Source organism: Rhipicephalus sanguineus, chromosome 5, assembly GCF_013339695.2.
Source record: "Rhipicephalus sanguineus isolate Rsan-2018 chromosome 5, BIME_Rsan_1.4, whole genome shotgun sequence".
In the NCBI taxonomy this organism is placed as follows: Eukaryota; Metazoa; Arthropoda; class Arachnida; order Ixodida; family Ixodidae; genus Rhipicephalus; species Rhipicephalus sanguineus.
Window position 1 is genome coordinate 182909765 of NC_051180.1, and position 22710 is coordinate 182932474.

The 22710-nt window shown below is 46.0% G+C and overlaps 2 protein-coding genes across 2 annotated transcripts; one reads left to right on the forward strand and one right to left on the reverse strand.

The window, feature by feature from the left end:
- Positions 1-272: 272 nt before the first annotated feature.
- On the reverse strand, positions 273-4479 carry LOC119393043 (uncharacterized). Its single transcript, XM_037659891.2, has 2 exons — positions 4322-4479; positions 273-610 (listed from the first exon to the last, which is right to left on the reverse strand). The coding sequence occupies exons 1-2, from the start codon at positions 4457-4459 to the stop codon at positions 326-328; spliced, it is 423 nt and encodes a 140-aa protein (XP_037515819.1). The 5' UTR covers positions 4460-4479; the 3' UTR covers positions 273-325.
- A 14766-nt stretch (positions 4480-19245) lies between these two features.
- LOC119395134 (uncharacterized) lies at positions 19246-22286 on the forward strand. Its single transcript, XM_037662421.1, has 2 exons — positions 19246-19267; positions 21916-22286. Exons 1-2 carry the CDS (start codon positions 19246-19248, stop codon positions 22284-22286), a joined length of 393 nt encoding a protein of 130 aa, XP_037518349.1.
- Positions 22287-22710: the final 424 nt, after the last annotated feature.

The window sequence follows — 22710 nt, forward strand, 5'->3', positions numbered from 1 at the left end:
GAAAATTGTCACCTTCGAGGGATTCTGCAACGGCTGCTCTGCAGATCGGAATGAACAGAACGCGTCGTGAAGCGTGTTGTTCACTGTTCAACGGAGAGTGTGTATACACTCACATCATGTCATAGTTTTCAAAGTCGAGCCCACCGTTAGTCTTCAGTGACCTCCTAACATCTCACGTGCCCATCACCCTTCTGCCGTCAGTATCTGTATGTATATATGCACGCACATAGTGCCTGTATAATTGATATAGCAGTAAATCTTGTTCTCCGTTATTTCGTAAATTTATTTCTCGAAAATAGCACACAAATACATTGTTTCGTTAATGTCACTTTTCGCCCCATGGTTCGGGGTCTTCGCCGCCGATACTTCCGCTTCTCGAACCGTCAATGCTGACATTCACAGGTGTTAAATGCTCTTCGTTTGCCTCGGGCGTGAGAAGTGGCAAGATGAGGTCTGTGGCAAACCTGGAATCTGATTCCGCCCGTGGTGACCGCGCTGCAGACTGCCGCGTAGGCGCGCCGTTCTGCAGCGTGGCGAAGACTGCGACGGCGATGGTGGATGACACCACCAAGAACACGATGACCGCCGCCGGAATGACTTTCATGTAAGGCTGTGAAAAAGTAGATGTCACAACGTGAAATTCGCCACCAAAATGTGTTTTATTAAAAGCCACAGCGCAAAAGAACAACCCCGTCACTTTTTGCCAATATAGTCAATGTTCTTTGTGCTTCTTGTCATTGGGCCATTTACCAAAAGGCTCCACAAGGAACCTGAGCGAATCCACGAGCTCATAAAAACGGTGTGACGTTCTGATTCACACGAGTGGGATTATCGGCCACCGCCAACACTGACTCGCTAAGCCCCATTTTTGTACTGCTGATAATCACGTCTGTCACAAGATCCGACATTGCAGCAAAATCAATTCATCACCACGCATGTGTGAATAGTTAATTTTAGAACCGAAACGAATAGATTACACAGAGTTGAATACGAATTGAATATTATTGGAACAGTTTTCATATAGTGAAGCAACCATCTCCAATACAGCTGTAGAATCTAAACATTTTATTTGAAACAAATATTTACAAATTAGCAGTTAAATAATTCACAAATATTAACCAAAGACGAATACGATAATTTTTAATCAACAAAAGACGCCAGGCCTGCGCGGAAAGCGCGGCACAGTCACAGCAAAAGCTCGAAGAGCGGCATTTCTAGAGCCCGTTATAAACTGTCTTGTGACTACTAATACAAGTACACTAGCAACGTACCCACTACGCCACAAATCATAAACTTTGTGAAGTTGGGAAGCACCCACCACGACATTACTCGTCATTCTGCGGAGAAGCGAGGTACCATCTGCAAGGCATTATGTGCAGTTTCTTGATGCGACGGTTGATGACGATGAAGAAATATGAATGAGCCTTTTGAAATGGGTGGAAGCTTTAAATGACCCACAAGTTACGTAATTCGCATTGTGTGACGCCCGGTCGTTATTTCACCCTCCCACCAAGCTTTATAACATACGCTAACGTGAGAAGGAGATAGCGAGAAGGAATTAACTTTATTAAGACCCTGAGGAAATGTATCCTGGGAGCCTTATGGGCTTCCTTGGCAACCAATAGAAGTGCACTTGCGAGGAACCCACTACGCTATAAATCATAATTTTTGTAAAGTAAGGAAGCAGCCACTATGCAACTTTTCGTCATTCTGCGCAGAACCGTGGTACCTGCTAAACACCTGTAAGGCATTATGTGCATTTTGTTGATGCTGTGGCTGATGACGATGAAGAATTATGACAGAGCCCTTTGCAATGGGTTGGAAGCATTCAAGAACCAACTCGTTGCGCAATTCGCATTGTGTGACGCCTGGTTATACAATTCGCGTTGTGTGACACTTTGTTGTAATTTTACTCTTCTACCACGCTACATTACACATGTTAATGTGGTTCCTTTCCGACATGAAGCCTGTATAGGGTCTTCTTGCAAAGCAGTTTGAAGCACCGGCATGGCTCTGAGGTAGAATGCTGGGCTGGCTCCCACGCAGGGGGCCGAGATTCAAACCTCGTTCCATCCCGGAAATTTTTACTTATTTCGTCTTTTTTTTTCTTATTTCGTGCGATAGCAGTTACGGACACCGGTGGCGGCGGCGGCGGACAACTACAGTGCCAAAAACGGCTGTTGAAATGATCTTATAACAGCTTTCACTGTAAAAGGTAAAGCAACCCTAATGCAAGACTTAGGGTCTGAGAGTGGCACTCGCGCTGATTGTGTTGGTAAATTTGTGAATAAATGTGGGCCATATTCTCCGCAATCGATATGTCTATCCTTGCCCCCCAAGCCCTCCGAAAGCTAACGTGGTTTTGCACTGCCTCCAGCCAGGATCGGAAGCATTACGGGCTTTCTGCAGCTCACCTGGTAATGCACTGCTTCCGGGATCGGCACTCCTTTGGCCATGTGTGGTTTCGTGTGATAACCTCATCATGTCACGTCACCTTATGTGACGTCATGATGGCGTCAACATGACGTCACAAACTGTGGAGATCTGCGACGTCACAATGACGCCATTAATCACTGATCACGTAACTTTTTGCATCGTTCGTGTTGCCGCCGGCGCCGATGGTCACTTTTCACGTTTGATGACGCATATAAAGCTTCCGCCCTAATATATGACTATTCACTTTAATTACCACCATTAATTTTGCACCTGTTCACCGAAGCGTTCAGTCACTTTAACACTAACATCTACTACGACCTAAATTTTAATTTATGACACACCTTAATTTCCATGCTGTCATATACAATCCTTATTTTAACCCATTCTGTCCCTTTCGCATATTCTTTACTTTTATGATTGTTTGCGGAAATCTCGAACGGGCGCTTGACAGCTGGTGGTCTGGAACATAGCAGAGAGGGTCACTAGTTACTCGTACCACTAAAAATTCCACAATTATGTAAACTCAGGTGAGCTAGTATACCGCAGACACTAGGGCCTTCGAGATATTTTGTAACTGTAGGCTCAAATACAGCAGTAGCAACTGTATTCAAGGTGGTACTTTTTCACCAACTCTTAAATATAACTGAGGAAAAAAATTAAACATTGTTAAAAGAGACACCATAAATTCTTCGACATACGTAATAAAATTCAGAGATCGGTAATGACAGCATGCGTGTCAGCAACAAAGGCAGGCAAACATTATTAAGCTGAAAGCCTTATATGGCGAGATGGGCGAGATGGGACCTTAAAGGCGAGATGTGACCATCGGTGTCGGCGTAAACATGAGTGATGCAAAAATCATCATCATGTTATGACGACGCCATATGATGTCATCATGACGTGGCATATTATCAAAATTTTCGACGTCATCACGGCGTCACTATGACGTCATCGCATGACATCATCGCTTGTTCAAAGGTGGACCGATCACGGAGGCACTGCAAAACCACGTGAGGTGCAGAAAGCCTTCAATGCTTCCGATCCCGGTGGCAGTGCATAACCACGTTGGGTGGAGGGAGCTTTCTGGGTAGGGGATTGATACGATCTACTGAGAAGAAGAACAACATGGCTTTCGCCTTCGAGTCGCCGTAGGCAAATTCATGGAGGACCGTGTGACTTTTGTTAAATACTTTTACTAATTTCAACAAAGCCAACACTTGCGTTCATGTAAACAAGCACAATAATTGCTCTTCTGAAGCTAAATGCAGCCGTAGTCCTCGCCATCACATGCTGATGAGCATTTTCAACATTACAGTGGATTAATTACACTTTCTTTGCGGCGATACTGCAGTTACAAGCAAAAGCACATTCATCCTGTGGTCAATTTTGCGTCGATAATTGCGTAACAAGAAAAAAGACCCGTCACTGTGTTACTGTGTCGTTCTTTGAAAAAAACCGTAAACAGGGGCAGGGTGCTCGAGCGGACGTTTCGAAAAGTGGACTTGTCGAAACGTCGGCTTGAGCACCCACCCCCTGTTTACGGATTGTTTCATCGCAAGCTTCCATCTTCCCCTTCCTGCCGTTTTCTGTGTCGTTCTTTGGGGTTTTTGCGACGGTGCTGACGATTCGAAAAATATTCGAAGAATATTTGGTATTTTCCATATGCATTATTCGATTTGAGTACAATTCGAACAAACGCTATTCGACTGGTTGTTCAAAATTTTCGAACATTCGCACATCCCTATTCATCATACCGTTAACAACTTCGAGGACAGATAGAAAGTTAGACAATAAACCTTATTCAGGTACTCCGAAAACCCCCTTACTGGGGAGGACAAGCAAAAAAAAAACAGAATTATACTGGCATTCGTCGCAGAAGTCGTACCTTAATAGGCAGCTCTGATCCGTCGTCGTCGTCGCCCTCGTACACGACTGTCCGCAACGGAATTGGAGCAAGTCTAGCGTCTGATAGTCGGCGCCATCTTTCCACGCCGACGGGTACTCGCTTGGCCAACGGTATCATTCGGATTGGAATGGTGCTCGTCTCTGACTCCGTGGCACCTGTCGTTTCTTGCGACGCTGTAGGCACATTGTAGGGAGTAAGGCAACAGCCTCCAAGTTAGAATGCCTGCTGCAATGGTTAACGCAAATAAGCCCAAATGGGGTTTCTAAGAGCTGCCGTAGACTTTACGTCATGTATTTCATCTAGTTGCTGCTGTGGGCACAACGTGCCCGCAGCAGCTAAACGCGCTAGTGTCATCGGTGAACCTTGGCGCTCTGTATTGCATTCCTCATGTTAAGGGAAGGTCGCAGGCCTGTATTGTCCTCGCTCAGCACACTGCGCGTCTCACTGTTTTGTTCAATGGGATCTGGGCGCAAACGAGATCGTATGATACCTTTACTTTGAGACAGCGATGAACAACAGGAACCAAAGTGAAAAATTCAGGCAGCTTCATTGACTTAACGTCGCGAACACTGGTTAAACAGCGGAGCTGGTGGCGTCATATTGCTATTTCAGTGCTACACCTCGTTCTATAGTCCTTGTTCCACCATCTGCCTACACGAAAGCCAGGTATTCCTTTCCAAAGTCACGGAACAATTCTTGCTACACGTGTGACGTAGAGCTGCTCTATATTGTGATTGAGGTGCGAACTATTTACGAAGAGGCCATTTGCACATACTGCTCAAGTAGAATCCTGGGAAAGACTGAGTAAAACGTTGAGACTGAGTATCCTGAATGAAACAACCAGTGCACTTCTTTCCTCTGGCTGCCCTTCTATCTATCTATCTATCTATCTATCTATCTATCTATCTATCTATCTATCTATCTATCTATCTATCTATCTATCTATCTATCTATCTATCTATCTATCTATCTATCTATCTATCTATCTATCTATCTATCTATCTATCTATCTATCTATCTATCTATCTATCTATCTGTGCTGGCGGACAGCCGTTCTTGGCAACGAAGCTTAGGCTACAAAGCCAAATTGAGCGAGTGAGAACTGCAAAAAAAAAAAACATTCATTTCCACAACAAGATTTTCGAAGGACGGCGCAGCAAGAAGCAGTGAGATGTTTGTGTTTGATTTGCTTTGTACGTTGTCAATAATTTATGTCGGTCGTATTTTATTATGAGCGTGAGAAACAAAAGGAACACAGTTCAAACTAAAACACTTTAATTAAAATCCTTCAATAAAGAAGGTTATTGAACAATAATCAGTTTTTAACTGAGCTCGGAAAAAACGAATTCGCTGCAGCGAAAATAACACGCGGCCGGGCGCCTTCACACAACTGCGCGAAATAAATTATTTATAAACTGACGCCAACAAATATTAGGAATGTCAAACAGGAGAATACGAATTCCCAAACTTGCGACCGTCATCATCATTTAAGTTGGTATTATTTTCTTAGAATGACCCTTCTGTATTTAAGTGGTTTGAGCAGAAAGGCGTTCTTGCCATCTTTAGAGGAGGCCCGGGAAGCCAGCACGATCGGACGAGAACAGTGAAGAGGTCAGGGATTAGAGAAAGGCCAGGGCGTCCTCTCCAGATTCCGGCTTCTTGAAGCATAACCGAGCCACTTTGCAACAAAGCTGCTGCTCATTGGCAGTTTAGAAGCCTACATCGCTCGTCGTATGCGTTGCGGGTATCAATCGGCGATTCCCGCTTCACACTCGCTGGTGAAAACCAATATTGTGCTCTGTCTTTGTATCCGCTAAACTGTATGCCTTAGCGCGTGAATCATGAAGCGTTAAGGTATGTACGCCGCGTGGTGTGAGGAGACGTCGGACCGAAAGCGATGTCTGGAATTGCTGGGAATGCCATATACATGCGAATTTTTCAATGTTTACTGTACTTACGGGCGTTTAAACTACGAGCGCATTTACTCGTTTAAAATAACAACGCTCGAATTTCAACCTGATGTTCACGCTTTGTTAAAAAGAGTGCTTAATTTCCAACCTAATCCAATGTTGAATATGAATGAGAAAAGAAAAACGACATGGAAAAGAATATTTCATACACTCTAAGAAAAAAAAGAGTATGCGTGACTCTTTTCGGAGTGTTCTGACTTGCCACGTATAGGACTCTCTTTAAATAGTCACGGTGACTCTCTTGGTGGGTCAGGGTCGGCTCGCTCTAGGAGAGTCCCCTGACCCTCTAGGAAGAGTGGAAAGACTCTCGTCGGGCGGATCACGTTACCACTTATAGGGAGTCAGACGACTCTTGCCGGTAACGCTCCTAGGGGGGTCAAGGGACCCACACCGAAGCATCAAGCGACTCCACAAGTATTTTAAGCTACTCATTTGATCCTTGCTCTACTTTTGCGCGACTACTATTGAATATAGTGGAGTATTCATTTTAAGCAAGTCCAATAATACTTGCCGTTCTTCCCAGCGACTGTAAAAAAAGAATGGTTCAGTTTTAGCATTATTTTAATAAAACTCGTCAAAACAACACATATTTTCCAGCAAAGTTATATAGAAAGCGCGAAAAGATGGTCTGTGATTTCCAATTAAGAAGTTTGGGTATTCCTCATTTACATGCTTCAATGAGTATAGCCAACTAAAATGTGTTACTGTGATGTACACAGTGTCATATGGTGCTAAATGAACAGCAGAAATCGCCATCATGTTTCCATATTTATTCCTTGTGATTAAGAATAAATCAAAAAGTGGTGACGGCTTGAGGCATCAGACTTGTGGCTTGCTAGGTTGTCGCTCCTGTCCAGCTTGAGCACCATGAAAAACGGTATCTGAAAAGCAGAACGTGATATTATGATGAGGAAATGAAATTGCAGTAAAGGTTTGCAAAACCTACACAATAAGTGGTTCACACAGACATAATAAAGGCTAACAACAAAACAACAAAGCACATCCTCCGGCAGCCAGGGGCATGCCGCGAGCGGTTATTGACCGCATGTTTACAAACGTAACCCATCCTTAAATGCTCAGATAAACAGATGCGAGTACTAGGGCCCGAACGACACCCAGGGCGTGCGTACGCCGTCTACGTCGAGATCAGACATGTCATATTCTAGAATTAGCGCACATAACTCCGACAATCACGTACACTCACTCGATTCTGTTATAGCGCCCAACGTCATCGCAGTGTATGCAAACCACGAAAACAGCAAACAGAAACGAGGGAACAGAGTGCACGCCGGCGGCCGCAACAACGCGCGCCGTCGAAAGTCTAGAGCTTTTCACTTTACCGGCGAGCCGTGTCCAACTTGAGTGACTACCGCGTACGGTATGGAAGCCACCGTACTATATCTGCACCTCAAACTACCGTCTTTAAGCCAACAAAAACCATTACATATAGTGCGTCTGAGCGTTCTGTACACAGGCTTTTTTTCTTCACGTTCCCACGCGTGGAAGCACGCTGCACACTCAAAGTCGATGGAAATGTTATTATGAAGTAGACTAAAGTGCATCTCAAAACGACATCTTGCATCTTCAGTAGTGCAGACACGACGTGCGATCAGCAAGAAATGACCCTCGATTATTGTTTGCATCGCTCACTTTATGGGAGCTTGTACAGCAACGCGCATAACGGTGGCAACTCGTTAACTGACAGCCTTAGTTGGGCATCCGCAACAGACCCGCGGATACAGGCTATCTGTTCGAAATGGCTAGCAGGTTCCGCAGAGCTGCTGCAGACGCCCAGCTAAAGCTGTATAATTAGTACCTACGAAAGCAGTACACTCACCGTTAATCGGCGCCCGTTGTCGTCCGCAGCTCCATGAATATTCCGCCCTCCAAGCGTCACTTTGTGCACGGAGCCGGCGTCAACACCACCGAAGACGCGCAACCAGCGCTCCGCGCAACCAACGCAACCACGCGTCGCATTCCAATAGACCAGGAGACTGAGACGACTGAGAGAGGAGAGCGGCGCGCCACCCCGGCGCCAACCCCGTCTGCGTCGCCGAGCAAGGCGCCACAACGGCGCCAAAGGGCGAGCGTGCGATATGTATGGCGTATACGGCGGCTCTTCCGTATACCGAAGCCAATCGAAATGCGCTTCAGGAGGGTCCAGTGACTCCTTCCCAAATGCGAACTCTTTTTCTCTGCCTGTACCTTCCAAAAGGGGTCAGATGGACACCCGAAGAGAGTCACGGTTCCATGACCCTCTTTTGACTCTCTTTTTTCTTAGAGTGTACGAGCAATGACTTTTATTGAAGAGTACTCAGAGCTTCAAATGATTGCGACTATAACCGCAACTACCGCCACTGATAGTATGCTGTAAAATTGCTCATAACGTCACTAATATTCGGCATCACAGTCATATTCAGAGATTTTTTTAGCTCTTCCGATCACATAAAGCATGGCACGTGTATAATGCGCATAAAGAATAATTGACTCTCTGTAGAAGTATTGCAATCAAATTTGGACTATTGCGAAATGAAGCAGAGAGATCATTTCTTTTTTTTTTTAACAAAACTCTCGTACACATAGCCCTACCATTGATTCTGCACCCGCAATGCTGTGTGTGACAGAAATATCGTTGTCCTAAAGACTTGGCGTGCAAACACGGACAAAAGAGAGAAAAGTCAAGACACTACAAACACGTTTGTGGTGTCTTCACTTCTCTCTTGTGTCGGTGTTTGCACGCCCTGTCTTTAAGAATGCATACTTACCAACTAGCTCAGCTCTCTGTTATGGTTGTCCTACGATCAAATAGACTAAGCTCAACCATTCCTCAGAATATTTTACCGTTCACAAATCGCTAATCATCTATAATAATTTAGCCCGCAAACCTTGGTAAATATTTCAGATCTCCGCCCAAACATGACGTTTTCAGCTTAGGCACTCTGGTATGAACACGGATATGTCATAGTCGATATATTTATGATTAATATGGCAAAAGCAACATAAAATCTAATTAACGTCATTGCTGCTTCTCTCAAGCAGTAGCTTGTTCTCGATGCCAAAACGTCTAAAACTGTTTCTTTTTTTCACTTGCTCAGTGACCGTAAATTTCGTTTGGTGCGGTGGCTTCTTCCGTAGCGAAATAAACTTTATAGCAAATTACAACGGAACAAAGGTACTAACCACGGTGTTAGAAGTACAGGTGGGACCACGGTGTTAGAAGTACAGGTGGGACGACGCAGCACCGGCGCCATGCGCTCGCTGCGTCGAACTTCGGTTCCTCCGTGACGTCACGCCGCGAGATGGCAGGAGCAGTCAAGAGGCTCACAGCGGCGCGCGCCGGCCTCTCTTCCGACAACGCCACGGTGACGAAGCAGTTGTCGCCACATTGCTTCCTCGTTTTATTCTTTTTGTGCGATGGCAGGTCATGCTATTCGAGTGAGAAAGCCGTGAAATGGGCCGAAAGTGTTTTGTGCCGCGGTGCAGCTCTGTGTACAAGACCTGCACTGAAAAGTCGATTTTTCTGCACCCCGAGATGCGGAACGCCTGAATGTTTGGCGCCATGCGATTCCGCGCAAGGACCGCGTGCTGCAGTCGACTGATTACGTGTGCGAGAAGCACTTCGAGCCGAGGTACATAACGAAGACGTGGGAAGCAGTGTACAAAGGGTACGTTCTTGTGAGCACATCACGAAAGGCGGCTCTGGCTAATGACGCCGTGCCGACGAAGTATTGAGTTCGTTTTGAGTTCATCGTCTTGAGTTCATCCACGCCGTGAGTTGGCCCGTTTTTTTTAACACCTACGTGCGTGTGCAGTATTTCTCTCTCCGTGCGAAAGCTACGCTTGTTAACAATGAGAATATCTGGGGTTTTACGTGCTGAAACCACGTTATGATTATGAGGCACGCCGTAGCAGAGCTCCACAAATTTCGGCAATGTGGTGTTATTTACCATGCACTGACATCGTAGGGTACACGGGTCTCTAGGATGCCGCCTCCATCAAAATGCGACCGCCGCGGCTGGGATCGAACTAGGGAACTTCGGTCAGCAGCCGAGTACCGTAACCGGTGTACCATCGCCGTTGACTGGCTACGCTCTGAAAGACTCCGCACACCGCGATCGACGTGTTCCTTGAAAGACGAAGTAGTAACGCTGTCTTCGGGTGACTGTGCGAGGCATAAACAGTGAAATATATTCCTCAGTTCGCAACAGAGAAGGGTCGGAAACATATATCCACCATTCATAATGTCTCCCCTTCTCGCAGTGCCAAACCAGGATGCTTTTTCATATCCTTCGTCGGTGCCTCAAACTTAGCTGCTGGCATTCGCTAAAATTCAGTATTTTATGCACGACCAGCTAAAAAGTCGTATTCGTGACACATTTTTTTATCCGCGATCAACGACCGCAAATTACTTCGAATGTTCGCGACAGCAAAGACAGTATTTTCTGTTGTAATACTACGGCTAATGCGGTACTATCTAAACTATACTTCTACAAATAGAACTAATTTTTGTCATATTTCAGCGTGACGTCACTGTCATATCTTTAATTGTCCGAATGAGGAAAGCATATGCTGAATTTGCCACCGCCAACCTTCGCGGTGGCAAATTCAATATATTCAACAGGTAGCGGATGTATCGTCCAAATTTCGATTTATTCGAAGCTATTATTTATTTATTTATTTTTGCCCTCGTTATAGCGCGAACGCACAGTTTTTTATTCATTTCGAGGGGCGGTCGCGGCTCCGAAGCGACTACGCCTGATACCGCTCTTGATGGATGGATGGATGCTATGAGCGTCCCCTTTAAAACGGGGCGGTGACATGTCTGCCACCAGGCTCGAAGAAAAAAAAAAAAAAAGAAAAAAGAAAAAAAAAAGCTTCCTTGTTTCATGTTGGCCTAATACCTTATCTACATTGATTAAATCTATGTTATTATACCAAAAATATAAATTCACGGTCCATCTCTCTGCCTCTTAAGGCAGAATGACCTTATTTTTCCCCCATTATTTATTTTTGTTCTTTATCTCTACTTTTCTGCCACCAATACTCTAACCGTCTCTTACTTATTTCTATCGCGGACGTGTTCAGCTTTCCATTGTTGTCCCTAAAACCCAAGGCTTCATGTAGACTCGTGCCCACACGTATACCTGGGTGAATATCGCCACATTCAATCAGTATATGTTCCATCGTTTCCTTAGTTCCCCCGCAGCATGTACATTGTTCTTCTTCGTTACTAAATCTCGCTTTGTAACTACGCGTTCTAAGGCAGCCCGACCTTGCTTCAAACAGTAAAGCGCTTCCCCTTGAATTATCATAAAACCTTTCCCTCCTTATTTCGTTTTTTCCTTTTCGGTAGTTACTCAGAGCCGGCTTCTTTTCCATCGCTGTCATCCAATAAGTCCTCTCCGCCTCTCTGACCTTCCGCTTAATGCTCCTTGTTGCCATATCGCCCGCACTGCCAGCCGTATATTTACTGGTGAGCCTCCTAGTTCTTTTTCTCCACTGCGTGTCAACGCTTTTTCTATACAAATACCTGAAAACCTTCTCTGCCCATCTACTCTCCTTCATTTTCCTCAGCCTCTCTTCGAATCTCATTTTGCTCTGCGCTTCCCTCACTTCAAAGCCTGTCCATCCCATATCACCCTTTACCGCCTCATTTGTCGTCTTCCCGTGAGCGCCCAACGCGAGGCGGCCCACCGTCCTTTGATTTACATCCATTCCTGATTGCACCTCTGACTTCATGCACACCACTGAGTTCCCAAATGTAAGCCCCGGAACCATCACACCCTTCCACAGCCCTCGAAGCACCTCGTACCTATTGTATCCCCATAAAGCTCTGTGTTTCATAATTGCAGCATTCCTCTTTCCCTTTGCTACCGATGCTTTCTCTTGTACCTCCATATATCTATCCCCCTCATTTACCCATACTCCGAGGTACTTGTACTCGCTTACCCTCGGTATTTTTTGGCCCTGTATTAATACCGTATGGTCTCCGTGATCATTGAATACCATCAATCCACATTTTGTTGCACTAAATCCTAGTCCTAGAGCCTCACACTCCCTTCCGCATATATCTGCCAGTCGCTGTATATCATCTTGACTGTCCGCAAATAAGACAATATCATCAGCATAAAATAGACCTGGAAGCTTCTGCTCAACCATCGCTCCGACCTGTTTGTGTGACAAATTAAATCCAATGTTGCTACCTTCTAGCGCTTTTTCCATCCTCGCCATGTACAGCATGAATAACAGCGGGGACAAAGGGCATCCCTGTCTCAGCCCCTTGCTAATTTCAACGCTGTCCTTGCTACTTATTTCTTCCCATTCTATACAAACTGTATTTCCTCGGTATATTTCCCTCAAAAGCTGTACACAGTCGTCACCTATGCCCACTTCCTTCAATATATCCCACAAAATTTCCTGATTAACGTTGTCATACGCCCCGGTGATATCTAGATAAGCTAAGTATAAGGGCCTGTTTTCTATTTTAGATATTTCTATACACTGGGTAAGAACAAACAGATTATCGTCTAACCGCCTGTCGATTCGAAATCCATTCTGAAGTTCTCCCAAAATATCATTTTGTTCTACCCACGCTTCTATTTTTAATTTTACTGCCTGCATCGCCAACCTGTATAGCACCGATGTAATTGTTAGCGGTCTATACGAGCGAATGTTATCCTTTTCTCCCTTGCCTTTATAGATTAAGTTCATTCTACTTTTTCTCCAACTGTCTGGTATTTCCCTCTCCTGTAAGCACTTTTCTACGGCTTTCAGCAGTGCTTCTTTAGTGTTATGTCCGAGTTCGTTAATGAGGCTGACGGGAACCCCATCTAAGCCCGGAGTAGTGCGCTTAGGAATTTTTCCTTCGGCCTTCTTCCAATTGAAATTCTCTAGTACTACATCTTCGTCGGTTGCTCTCCTTTGCGTACTTTTACTCACCGGGGGAATCCCCTGGGGGACCTTTTTAAACGAATCGGCTGTTATCTTTCGGATGTAACCTAGCGCTTCATATCCTTCCAATTTATTTCCTCCTTCATCTACTATATGTTGTTGCATTGTGACAGACTTCCTACCCAGCGCTTTTAGATGGCTCCAAAATATCCTAGGCGCGGCCTTCTTCTTTTCGCGAATCTCTGTCATCCAGCGTTCACTTTCACCTTTAATTTTTGCCTCGACTAATTTCTGCACAATGGATTTTTGCTCTAAATATATTTCCCATATTTGGTTGACTTCGTCCTGTGGCCGCTTCTCCTTTTTTGCCTTTCTGTGCTCCCGTGATGCCTGACGTCGCATCTCGATCGCTTCCCGGATTTCTTTGTTCCACCAACTTTTTGGCTTTTTCTTTCCTTTCCAACAAATAGTTTTCTTCTCTATTTCCATTTCTTTCGTGATTACATGTAGCAGCTCACTATACTTCCAGACTTTGCCTGGTAGTTCGTCTACTTTTTCCTCGACTCTTGCGGCTATATTTGTTATTTGTTTGTCATTTAGATACGAGCTGCCAAACTTTGATTCTATGTTCTTATTTTCAGTTTTATATCCCATTTGTAATATTATGCGTTTATGATCACTACCTAAGCTGTTAATGCCTTCTTCGTCTATTCTCATCTCTCTAAGTTTGTCATATATTCCTTCTGTCATGAGACAGTAATCAATGCTCGATTGCCTGTTTCTGACTTCCCACGTGATCTGCCCCTCACACTTAGGCCCCACGTTAACTATCTCAAGACTATGTTGCTCGCAGAGATCTAGCAATAACTTGCCATTGGTGTCTGAATATCCGTCAAGGTCATGAATGTGAGCGTTCATGTCCCCTAGAAGGATTATCTCGGCATCATGACCAAATTCTTTAATATCGGTGCTTATGCATTTCACTATCTCCAGATTCTTTTCTCTGCAGTTATTGCCTGTCCACAAGTAAGCTACACCTAGCCACGTTTTCTTTCCACCTACTGTGCCCGAAACCCACATGTGCTCTGAACACGTTTGTTTCACTCTCTCCCATTTTGTTCTGCTATGAATTAGCATTCCAACCCCCCCACCGCTCCTTTCTGATGTGATCCTGTTACATCCTTCCCAAACATAATTTTCAATATGTGGTGGCTCTTCCAAGTCTCTAAGGTGTGTTTCTGTAACCGCATAAACACCTATCTGTTCCTTGTTTAACTGTCCCTCAATCTCTAACCATTTTGCCTTTTTTCTGCCACCCTGCATGTTAATGTAACTAATTGCAACACGCGCCTTCTTCCTTCTTTTACCTTTTCTCTGTTTTTTCGCTATACTACCTGTCAAAGAGTCCCCCTGGTTGTTTTCCTCATTACAAGCTACCATGGGCACCGAAGGGCCCGCGTGCCCCCCCAAAAAAGCTACTGCGCGTCCTGCAAGACGCCAACCCACCTCATGGCCAAGCCTCCTATCGAAGTGTATTCCGTCTCTTCGAAAACCACCCCACCTGTGCACCTCTCTGTTTATTTCCACTACCTCGATGCCTTTCTCTCTACTCATCTGCCATATCTGTTTGTTTGCGTCGACAACCGCTCTTTGCAGGTTGCCGTCACGCACCGGTACCTCCGGTATTGTGCATACCACTATCTGCACCTGAGGGGAAATGGCGCGCATGTCATCGACCCCTTTCGCCAATGTGGTCGCTAGTTCGGCTGATTCGTTACTCAAGACGTCGTTTAGACCTCCCGCGATTATCACGAGGTTACGTCCATTAGACTTAGCTGCGAGTTTTGCGTTAGCTTGTCTCATCACTGATCCCAGCCTATGGCCCGGGAACTTTCCTATTAAAACTCGTTTGTCGCCTCTCACCCTTTCCTTGACTGCTTCTGCGCATGTAGCTAAATTCGAGTCCCCGGCGATTATCACGTGATCCGACTTTTCTGGTGGACTCTCCCGCACCTGGCCACTGCACCTGTTACTAGCGCGTGCTACTGCTGTTGTTTTGTCCCCTCCCGTTCCCAAGACTACTTCGCGGAAGGTGGGTCCTGTGTCCCTTGCACCTGTCTTTTCCAAACCTGTTTCCCCCTTCGCGCCTACCACTGTGGGGGTCGATGCCCCATTTTTCCCGCTGTCGCCTGCTTCCCTGTTCCCCGTGGCTACATTTGCTGGCATGGCTACCTTTGCCAATCCCTCCTCGGCTGACTTAAGCCTTTCCGCCATAGCCATCGTTTTTTCCCGCTCTGTCGCTACCGCTTTCTCCAGCTCGGAGATTCTCACCTTGAGCTCATTCTGGGCGGCCATCATTATTTCCATCTTCGCCTCTAACTCGCATTGCTTACACTTGGCGTCAGCTCTCTCTGTCGTCTAATCCTCACAAACCTCTATTTTCCGCCCCATTCCGCATCCTGAACACTTTACGGTCTTTTTGACCATGGCTATAGAGCATTCACGCGGCAGATTAGATACACTTAAAGCCAAATGATATCACAAAACTCCGCCAGTATGTTACACTTCAAAACACCTGTGCACCTTTCAGCCACGTGGTGGCAAAAAAACAAATATTTAAAAAAAAAAAACACCCGAAGCGACTGTCACACCACTTTGTACCAACAGCACAAAGTTGTAAGCTCTATTAAGCTGCAATCTAGTGGCTTAACTAAAGAAACAGGCTCGAATCATGCAAAAAAAAAAAAGCACTTATCTGACGCTGTCATTCCGGAGCCCACGAAAAACACGTCCGTCCTCTAGCAGCACCACTACACCCCAGTAGTGTAGCGCCATCTAGGGCCCTGTGAACCAGACGCCACAAACCGCGGACAGAAGTTCGCCGCTTCCGGAGGCGCCGTCGGTCCACCTATAATACTTCTAACACCGTGGTACTAACTACAGGGTGTTCAAAATTAAGCTTTATGGTTTTCTTAAAATCCAGCACTTGAAGGTACGTGCAAGTCACCTTTGCAAATAAGTATTTTATCCTGAGGTACACAAAGTGAGACAATAATTATCGCTGCCAGCCGCCCAATTAACTAAAATTGAATAATGAACTTTTTAATTAGTGCAGCAAGCGGGCATGTTTGTATAGAAAAGTTGGAGGCAGTCGCGTTTCTACACAGTTGCACTTGGAAGAATTATTCTAGCATGTCTGTGTCCCAAGATATTCCGCTGCAAAATTTAACTGTGGTTTGCATGATTTGCATGCCAGACAGTGAGCACTGGCGCGAAGCTCCTCCCCGACGTGCCGCAGCAGTTGCGTACGTCGTTTAATCTGACGACGGGTCGAAGGCATAGGCAACGATGATAACGGTTACCCTTTTGTTACCGGCTGGCGATAGCAAACAGTGACTACTCGTCGCATCAGGGAGGAACATTGCACCGATCCTCACCGTCTTGCATGCGTAATCATGCAAACTGCAATTAAACTTTGCAGTGGGATATCTAGGGACACAGATGTGCTAGAAGAATTCTTCCAAGTGGAACTGTGTAGAAACCCGACTGCCTCCAACTTCAATACAAATATGCCCGCTTGCTGCACTCACTAAAAAGTTCGTAATTCAATCTTAGTTAATTGGGCGGCTGACAGCGATAACTATTGTTTCAATTCTTGTCCCCGTGGATACATAATATATGTGCAAAGGTGGCTTTCACGATCTTCCCAGTGCTGAGTTTTAAGAAAACAATAAAGCTTAACTTTGAACACCCGGTATAATTACCACGCACTTACCTTCATTTGACTTCTTTTTGTATTTCTTTTTGTTCTCCGGATTCTTCGCGTTGCGTTCTTTTGTCATTCTGGCACTACCGGTGAATATTTCGCGTCGTAGCTCTCGCAATTTCTTCTTCTTCACATCTTCTCTACGATACGACTCTTACGTTTCCGTCTTATTTTCTGTTAACTTTGCTATGCGTAATGCAAAATACAGATAGATGCAAAATACAAATAGACAAGATTTTTGCATTGCTTTAAGTCTTTCATTGTTATTTTTCAATTATTTCTTGCTAATGGCAATATTTAAAGCCTTTGCGTCGGAGGTGCTTGTTGCTGGTGTTTCACCTAAATCAGAAAAACTATTTCTCGAGAGGAGGCCCTGAGACATTTTATAGGTAATCGTACAACGTTTTACAGCTGAAACGCGCAACTTCAGTAAACATCAGCCAAATTTTTATTTTTTTGCCAATTCATGTGCAAGCTGAGGCAGGCTTTGCTGGTGCGCAGCCGCACACTTTCTTGACCCTTGTTGTCCAATTGCATGTTCGAAACTAAACACGGAATATCGGGACGCATGCGGTGATCTCTCCCCCCCTCTCTATTTTGTTTATTTCCGTTTCCCAAGAAGCGTATATATTTGAGCACATACGAAATAAACGCTCATGTTCTTAGCCAGCGCCAAGTCCTGTCAGTCTCTCTTGTCTCGTGTATCTGCGCTGTTCATTGCTATGGAGCTCGGACATCTTTTAAACTCATAAAATCGTTCCTTGTTCGCCCCGTACCAAAAAGCTATCATTATCATTAACGGGTATGTGCCACAGAGATTCAGTAAATCCCACTACTCACCTCTGGTCCACTAAAAATGAAGACGAAAACTGTCGCCGTCGTCAGACGGGTGTGTGCCTCTGTGCAGTGTATCAGAAAGCTATCATCATCATAAACGGGTTTGTGCCACAGAAATTGGGTAAATCCCACTACATACAACCTCCACTAAAAAGGAAGAAGGCAACATTTAGCCCAACATATGGCTGCGAAGCGATGGCGGTGAGCCCAAGGCACCCAGTACGTACAAGGAGAGAATACTAGGGAAAGGGAAAGGCAACTGCGGCTGCGAGAAGACTCCGAAGCGATGGAAGGCCTTCGCCAACGACGAAGTGCTCGTAGGTCTATGAGAGGTGCGAACGCTTGGTTTCAGCGCGAGGTTCTGTCTCTGGAGTCTGGACATCCATATCGTGTCTACGACTGTTTGTGGTTCAACTCGAACCTCTATGCGATGAGAATAAACGTAGAAACAGCCTGCATCACCTAACTAAGGCCTAAAAACAACCTAGAAGCAACCAAATTAGTCTGCAGAATCGTCCAGTTTCGCTGCTTCAAGCCTTGCACTGCTTAGTGGAAGCTTCGCCTGATTTTTTTCTTTTGTTTTTCTTCCTTATATTCTGCTTCATAAATTAGAATAAGGCTTGCGATGCCCACTATTAAATTGAGAAAGATGCTACAGCTTCCTCGCATCGCCCCGCGCTTAAATAAACGTCATCCACTGAAAGTGCTTGTTCTATTTCTGTCTCCTTTGACTGCGTTATTGAATATAAATGTTTCCTCACTTTTCATACAATACTGCAGTCATCCATGGACAACACAAGCGTATTGATGGCGAGGGGGGCTCGTAGCGCCATCCCGTAGCGACGGCGCTATGTATACCTGCGCAGAAAACGCAGCTGGGCCCAACTAAAGTGAGTATAAGCGCAGCTATATGTCAGGCGGCGCTGGTGTGATCACTGGCGCCCGTGCGGTTCAGCCTGATCGCGACTATACGGCTGACTGACGGACTTTCGTTCTGCACCAGCTTCTACCAATGGCACATCAGGATTGCACCTAGCGTGTGCTCCTGGTACATGCTGCCCTAGCGTACTCAGTGCAAAGCAAATTGGCAATTCGTGAACGTTGTGTTTGAGAAACAGCCTACATTTATTACGCGAGATATTGCCTGACCCAGTTGCAGGGGAAAACGAAACAATTAGCGAGCGACCACTTATCGGCACCGCGGACACAGACCGCGGACATCTATGCTCTTCAACCTATTTAGCTCAATAATACCAGCAGTAGCATTACTTATGAAGTCCTCACTATCAAGAAATCAGCCAGTAACAGCTGGGCCCGCTTAATACCGCTTGCTGCGTACCTGCTAAATGCAGTGCGAAGGACAGAGCGGGATGTTTTCTATTGTTCTCGACTTGAGATGTAAATTCTCGGATTAAATCAAGCACAACAAAAATGCAGCCATGATTCAGAAGAATTATCGAGGTGTGAAGTGCTTCACGAAACGCACGGCCTATCGTGGCCATGCCGTGAATCGTCATGTCCGCAGGATGCATGCGAGCGAATACAAGGATTGCTCGACAAGGTCTCCCTAGTTGTTGTCATCCGCGTAACAACAAAACATTTAATCTGAATAGCACTGTCATGTGTAGTTCTGCACACCTGCAAAGTGTAAAAGTTGTGATGTGCCATTCAATTGTTTTCGAATGATCGAGGCGAAGAGAAAGTCGTGATAGGCCTAGAAACTGCGGCTTGGTATTCTAATGACGACAGCAATGGTTGCTCGCTCGTGGAACTTCCATGCGGAATCAAGTTTCTATACTGTCAGAGAAACCACGCGATTTCGCGGTCTGCCATGGGAGCGACATGTTTTACGTAACTTGCGCGCAAATATCGGTAACCCCTTGTTATTTTGCTTCTTCAGATTACCGATGCCGCCAGAGGTCGTTGGTATAGAATTGCTTTTGTAACTACGCAATTATTTTGCCTGTGAATTTAAATCGCACGCAGATGCGGCAGTCCCTACATAGGGCTCATTTTGCACTAAATCTATTAGCGACTTCTAGCGACTTCTAGATTACCGAATCAACCATGGTACTCAGCATTTTAAACACTTCACCAAGGGAAATGCCATGCGAATTGATGACGATGTTCCTGGGATAATTGGCACCTACCCACTTAAGGGGATCGGCCAAGAGTCGGGCGGAACATATATTTTGAAATTTTTAACGCGACTGCGTAAAGAGCTCGTTTCGCAGAAATTCCAGTGTCGGAAAATTCACAGAAATTCCAGAAAACTTCACAGAAAAATCGCAGAAATTCCGATGAGCGAAAAATCATGATCTTGTCCGTGACCGAAAAATCGAGAACGATGCAAATAGAATAAATAACAAAAGCTTTTGTTCAAACGAGAACCGAAACCAGGCCGTCCGCGTGGCAAGCAGTTGTTTTACCACAGAGCCACCATATTGCTTGAAACTGCTTCGGAAGAAAACACTATATAAGTGTCATGTAGTGGAAGGACTCTCCTTAACGCATGTAATATAGCGTGGCAGAGGCGTGGAATCCCGCCAGGCGTACGAGCATGTGAATTGTGCAACGAGTGGGTGTCTCCATCCGAGGCCGCAGTTATATTAGGGGCGAAGATCCTCTTAGTCTAACCTTGTCACGTCTCCGTTGTCCGGCGTAACCACCTTTGCAAACTGCCCACTACTTCGTCTTTGCAAACATCCCACTACGATCCATCACCGATCCATTACTTCACCGACCATAAAGCCGTTATAATGAAGGGGGAACGGAAGCCACCTTTGCAAACTGCCCACTACGTCGTCTTTGCAAACATCCCACTACGACCCATCACCGATCCATCACTTCACCGACCATAAAGCCGTTACAATGAAGGGGGAACGGAAGCCACGTCTAGCTACCACTTACGATTAATAAATTTCTTGTATAAATATATACAGTGTTTGTCACGTCTTTGATGATGTACTGGGCTATCCCTTTGATTACTGCTGGGCGAAACCACTGAAGATTCCACGGTGTAACCATGATTGCTCCAGGAGCTTCGCCCAAGCTCTTCATGATTCACCCGTGGATATGCTGTGAATTTTAGATGCGAAGTATCTTAAGGTCGAGCTCAATCCGGCGGTGGTGGTGGTGGTGGTGTGCGGCGTGACCACCCTTACTGCGCATGCGCATACCCTCTCCACACACCTCCTCTCCACTCACCCTCTCCCCTTCCCCTCTCCACTTTCCCTCTCTCCTTCCCCTCTCCACTTTCCCTCTCCCCTTCCCCTCTCCACTTTCTCTCCCACTTTCCCTCTTCCCTCCCTCTTTCCACTCTTCCTCTGAAACGCGGGCTAGACATGCCGAAATTCTCTCCTGCGCAACGCCGCGATGAGCTCGAGCGCATGCGCGTCCCCTCCCCTTCTCTCTCCTCTCCTACGCTGCCCCCCTCTCGCCCGCCTGTCGACCGCGTTCCCCGCTCGCCCTGTGAAAATTAACGGCCAGGCTAGATGGAAGATACGACGCGCGTAGCGTCCCTCTTCGCGTTCCACGACGCGAGGTCGGTAGCATGCCCAACGAACGCCAACGGAACGCGATCGTGCAAGTGCTCCGGCTTCGCATCGCCTCATGGTCCCCTTTAGCGGGAGATGGTTTAATTTTTTCTTTTCTGCCATTGAAAAAGTTATTTCTACATAATATCACGCAGGCCTTTAAGCTTCGCTAGGTTACCTGTCACGATTATTCCGTTACACCTAAACTATATACAGGGCGCTCGGCAGCTTACTCGGAAGTCGCGGGTTCAATCCCAGCAGTGGCGACCGCATTTTGGTGGAGCCGAAATGCTAAATGCCCGTGTATTGTGCGATGTCAGTGCAGGTTAAAGAAGACCCGATGGTCGAAATTTCCGAGCCCTCCACTACGGCATGCCTTATAATCATATAGTTGTTTTGGCACGTAAAACCCCAGGTATATTATTATGAGTAATTTATGCGCACCCTACTCCAACGAAGCGCTGACTTTTTCTAATTAAATTGCCTCAGATTCCCCACGTGGGAGACCTAAAGCCCGGTCGGCGAAAGCCCTGCAGGACCATCAATAAAGTTGTTACCAACCAAACCTTCCAGAATATTGCCACAACGTCTTGTCCAGCGGGCGCTGCGCCGTCAGCGCATGGGGAGTCATCAGCAAGGATGGACTCGGTTCACTTGTCCGAATCGATGGGTCCTTCACGGCATCAGCTTACTGCGGATCGCTTCAGGAAGTACTGGTGCCTTACGCCCTGGAGGGACCATTCGAGGATGGCTGCTACCAGCTGCAGCACGACCGAAGTCCGATCGACACAGCTCGCACTGTGGCCTCGGTACTCGAGAACCTTGCCATCCGCACTCTGTCTTTGCCCCCCGTCGGACCCGACCTCAACCCAATTGAAAATGTGTGGGGCATCATGAAGAGCCGCCTGTCTGCGCGACGTCCGACGCGCTTTGGCAGGCAGTAAGCCAGGAGTGGGAGCGCCTGCGCCTTTCCCCTCAGGTGGTCGTGACGCTGTACGAGTCGATGCCGCGACGCGTCCAAGCTCTCATCACCACCAACGGAAACGTGACACGTTAATGAGAAAGCGTGTGGCAAGACGCCAGGCGTTTGCTACCCCACACAATTCATTTCATCGTCGTTCGGACATGGGCAACCAGAGACGCGGTCACTTTTGCCGGAATATTCCCTTCAGTCACGAATTATGATGCACTGCCTGCAAGTGCGTCAAATTTGCATGGCATAACTTGAAGGCACTCAGTATTACATTCCAAGACAGAAAATGAAGGAATGTGTTGTTTTGTGCGAGTTTCAGTAATTAATGTAAATTTGCGTATAACTAATTATCTTATTATTCTGCCATCAGGCAGCTTCAAAAATTGCATTAAAAA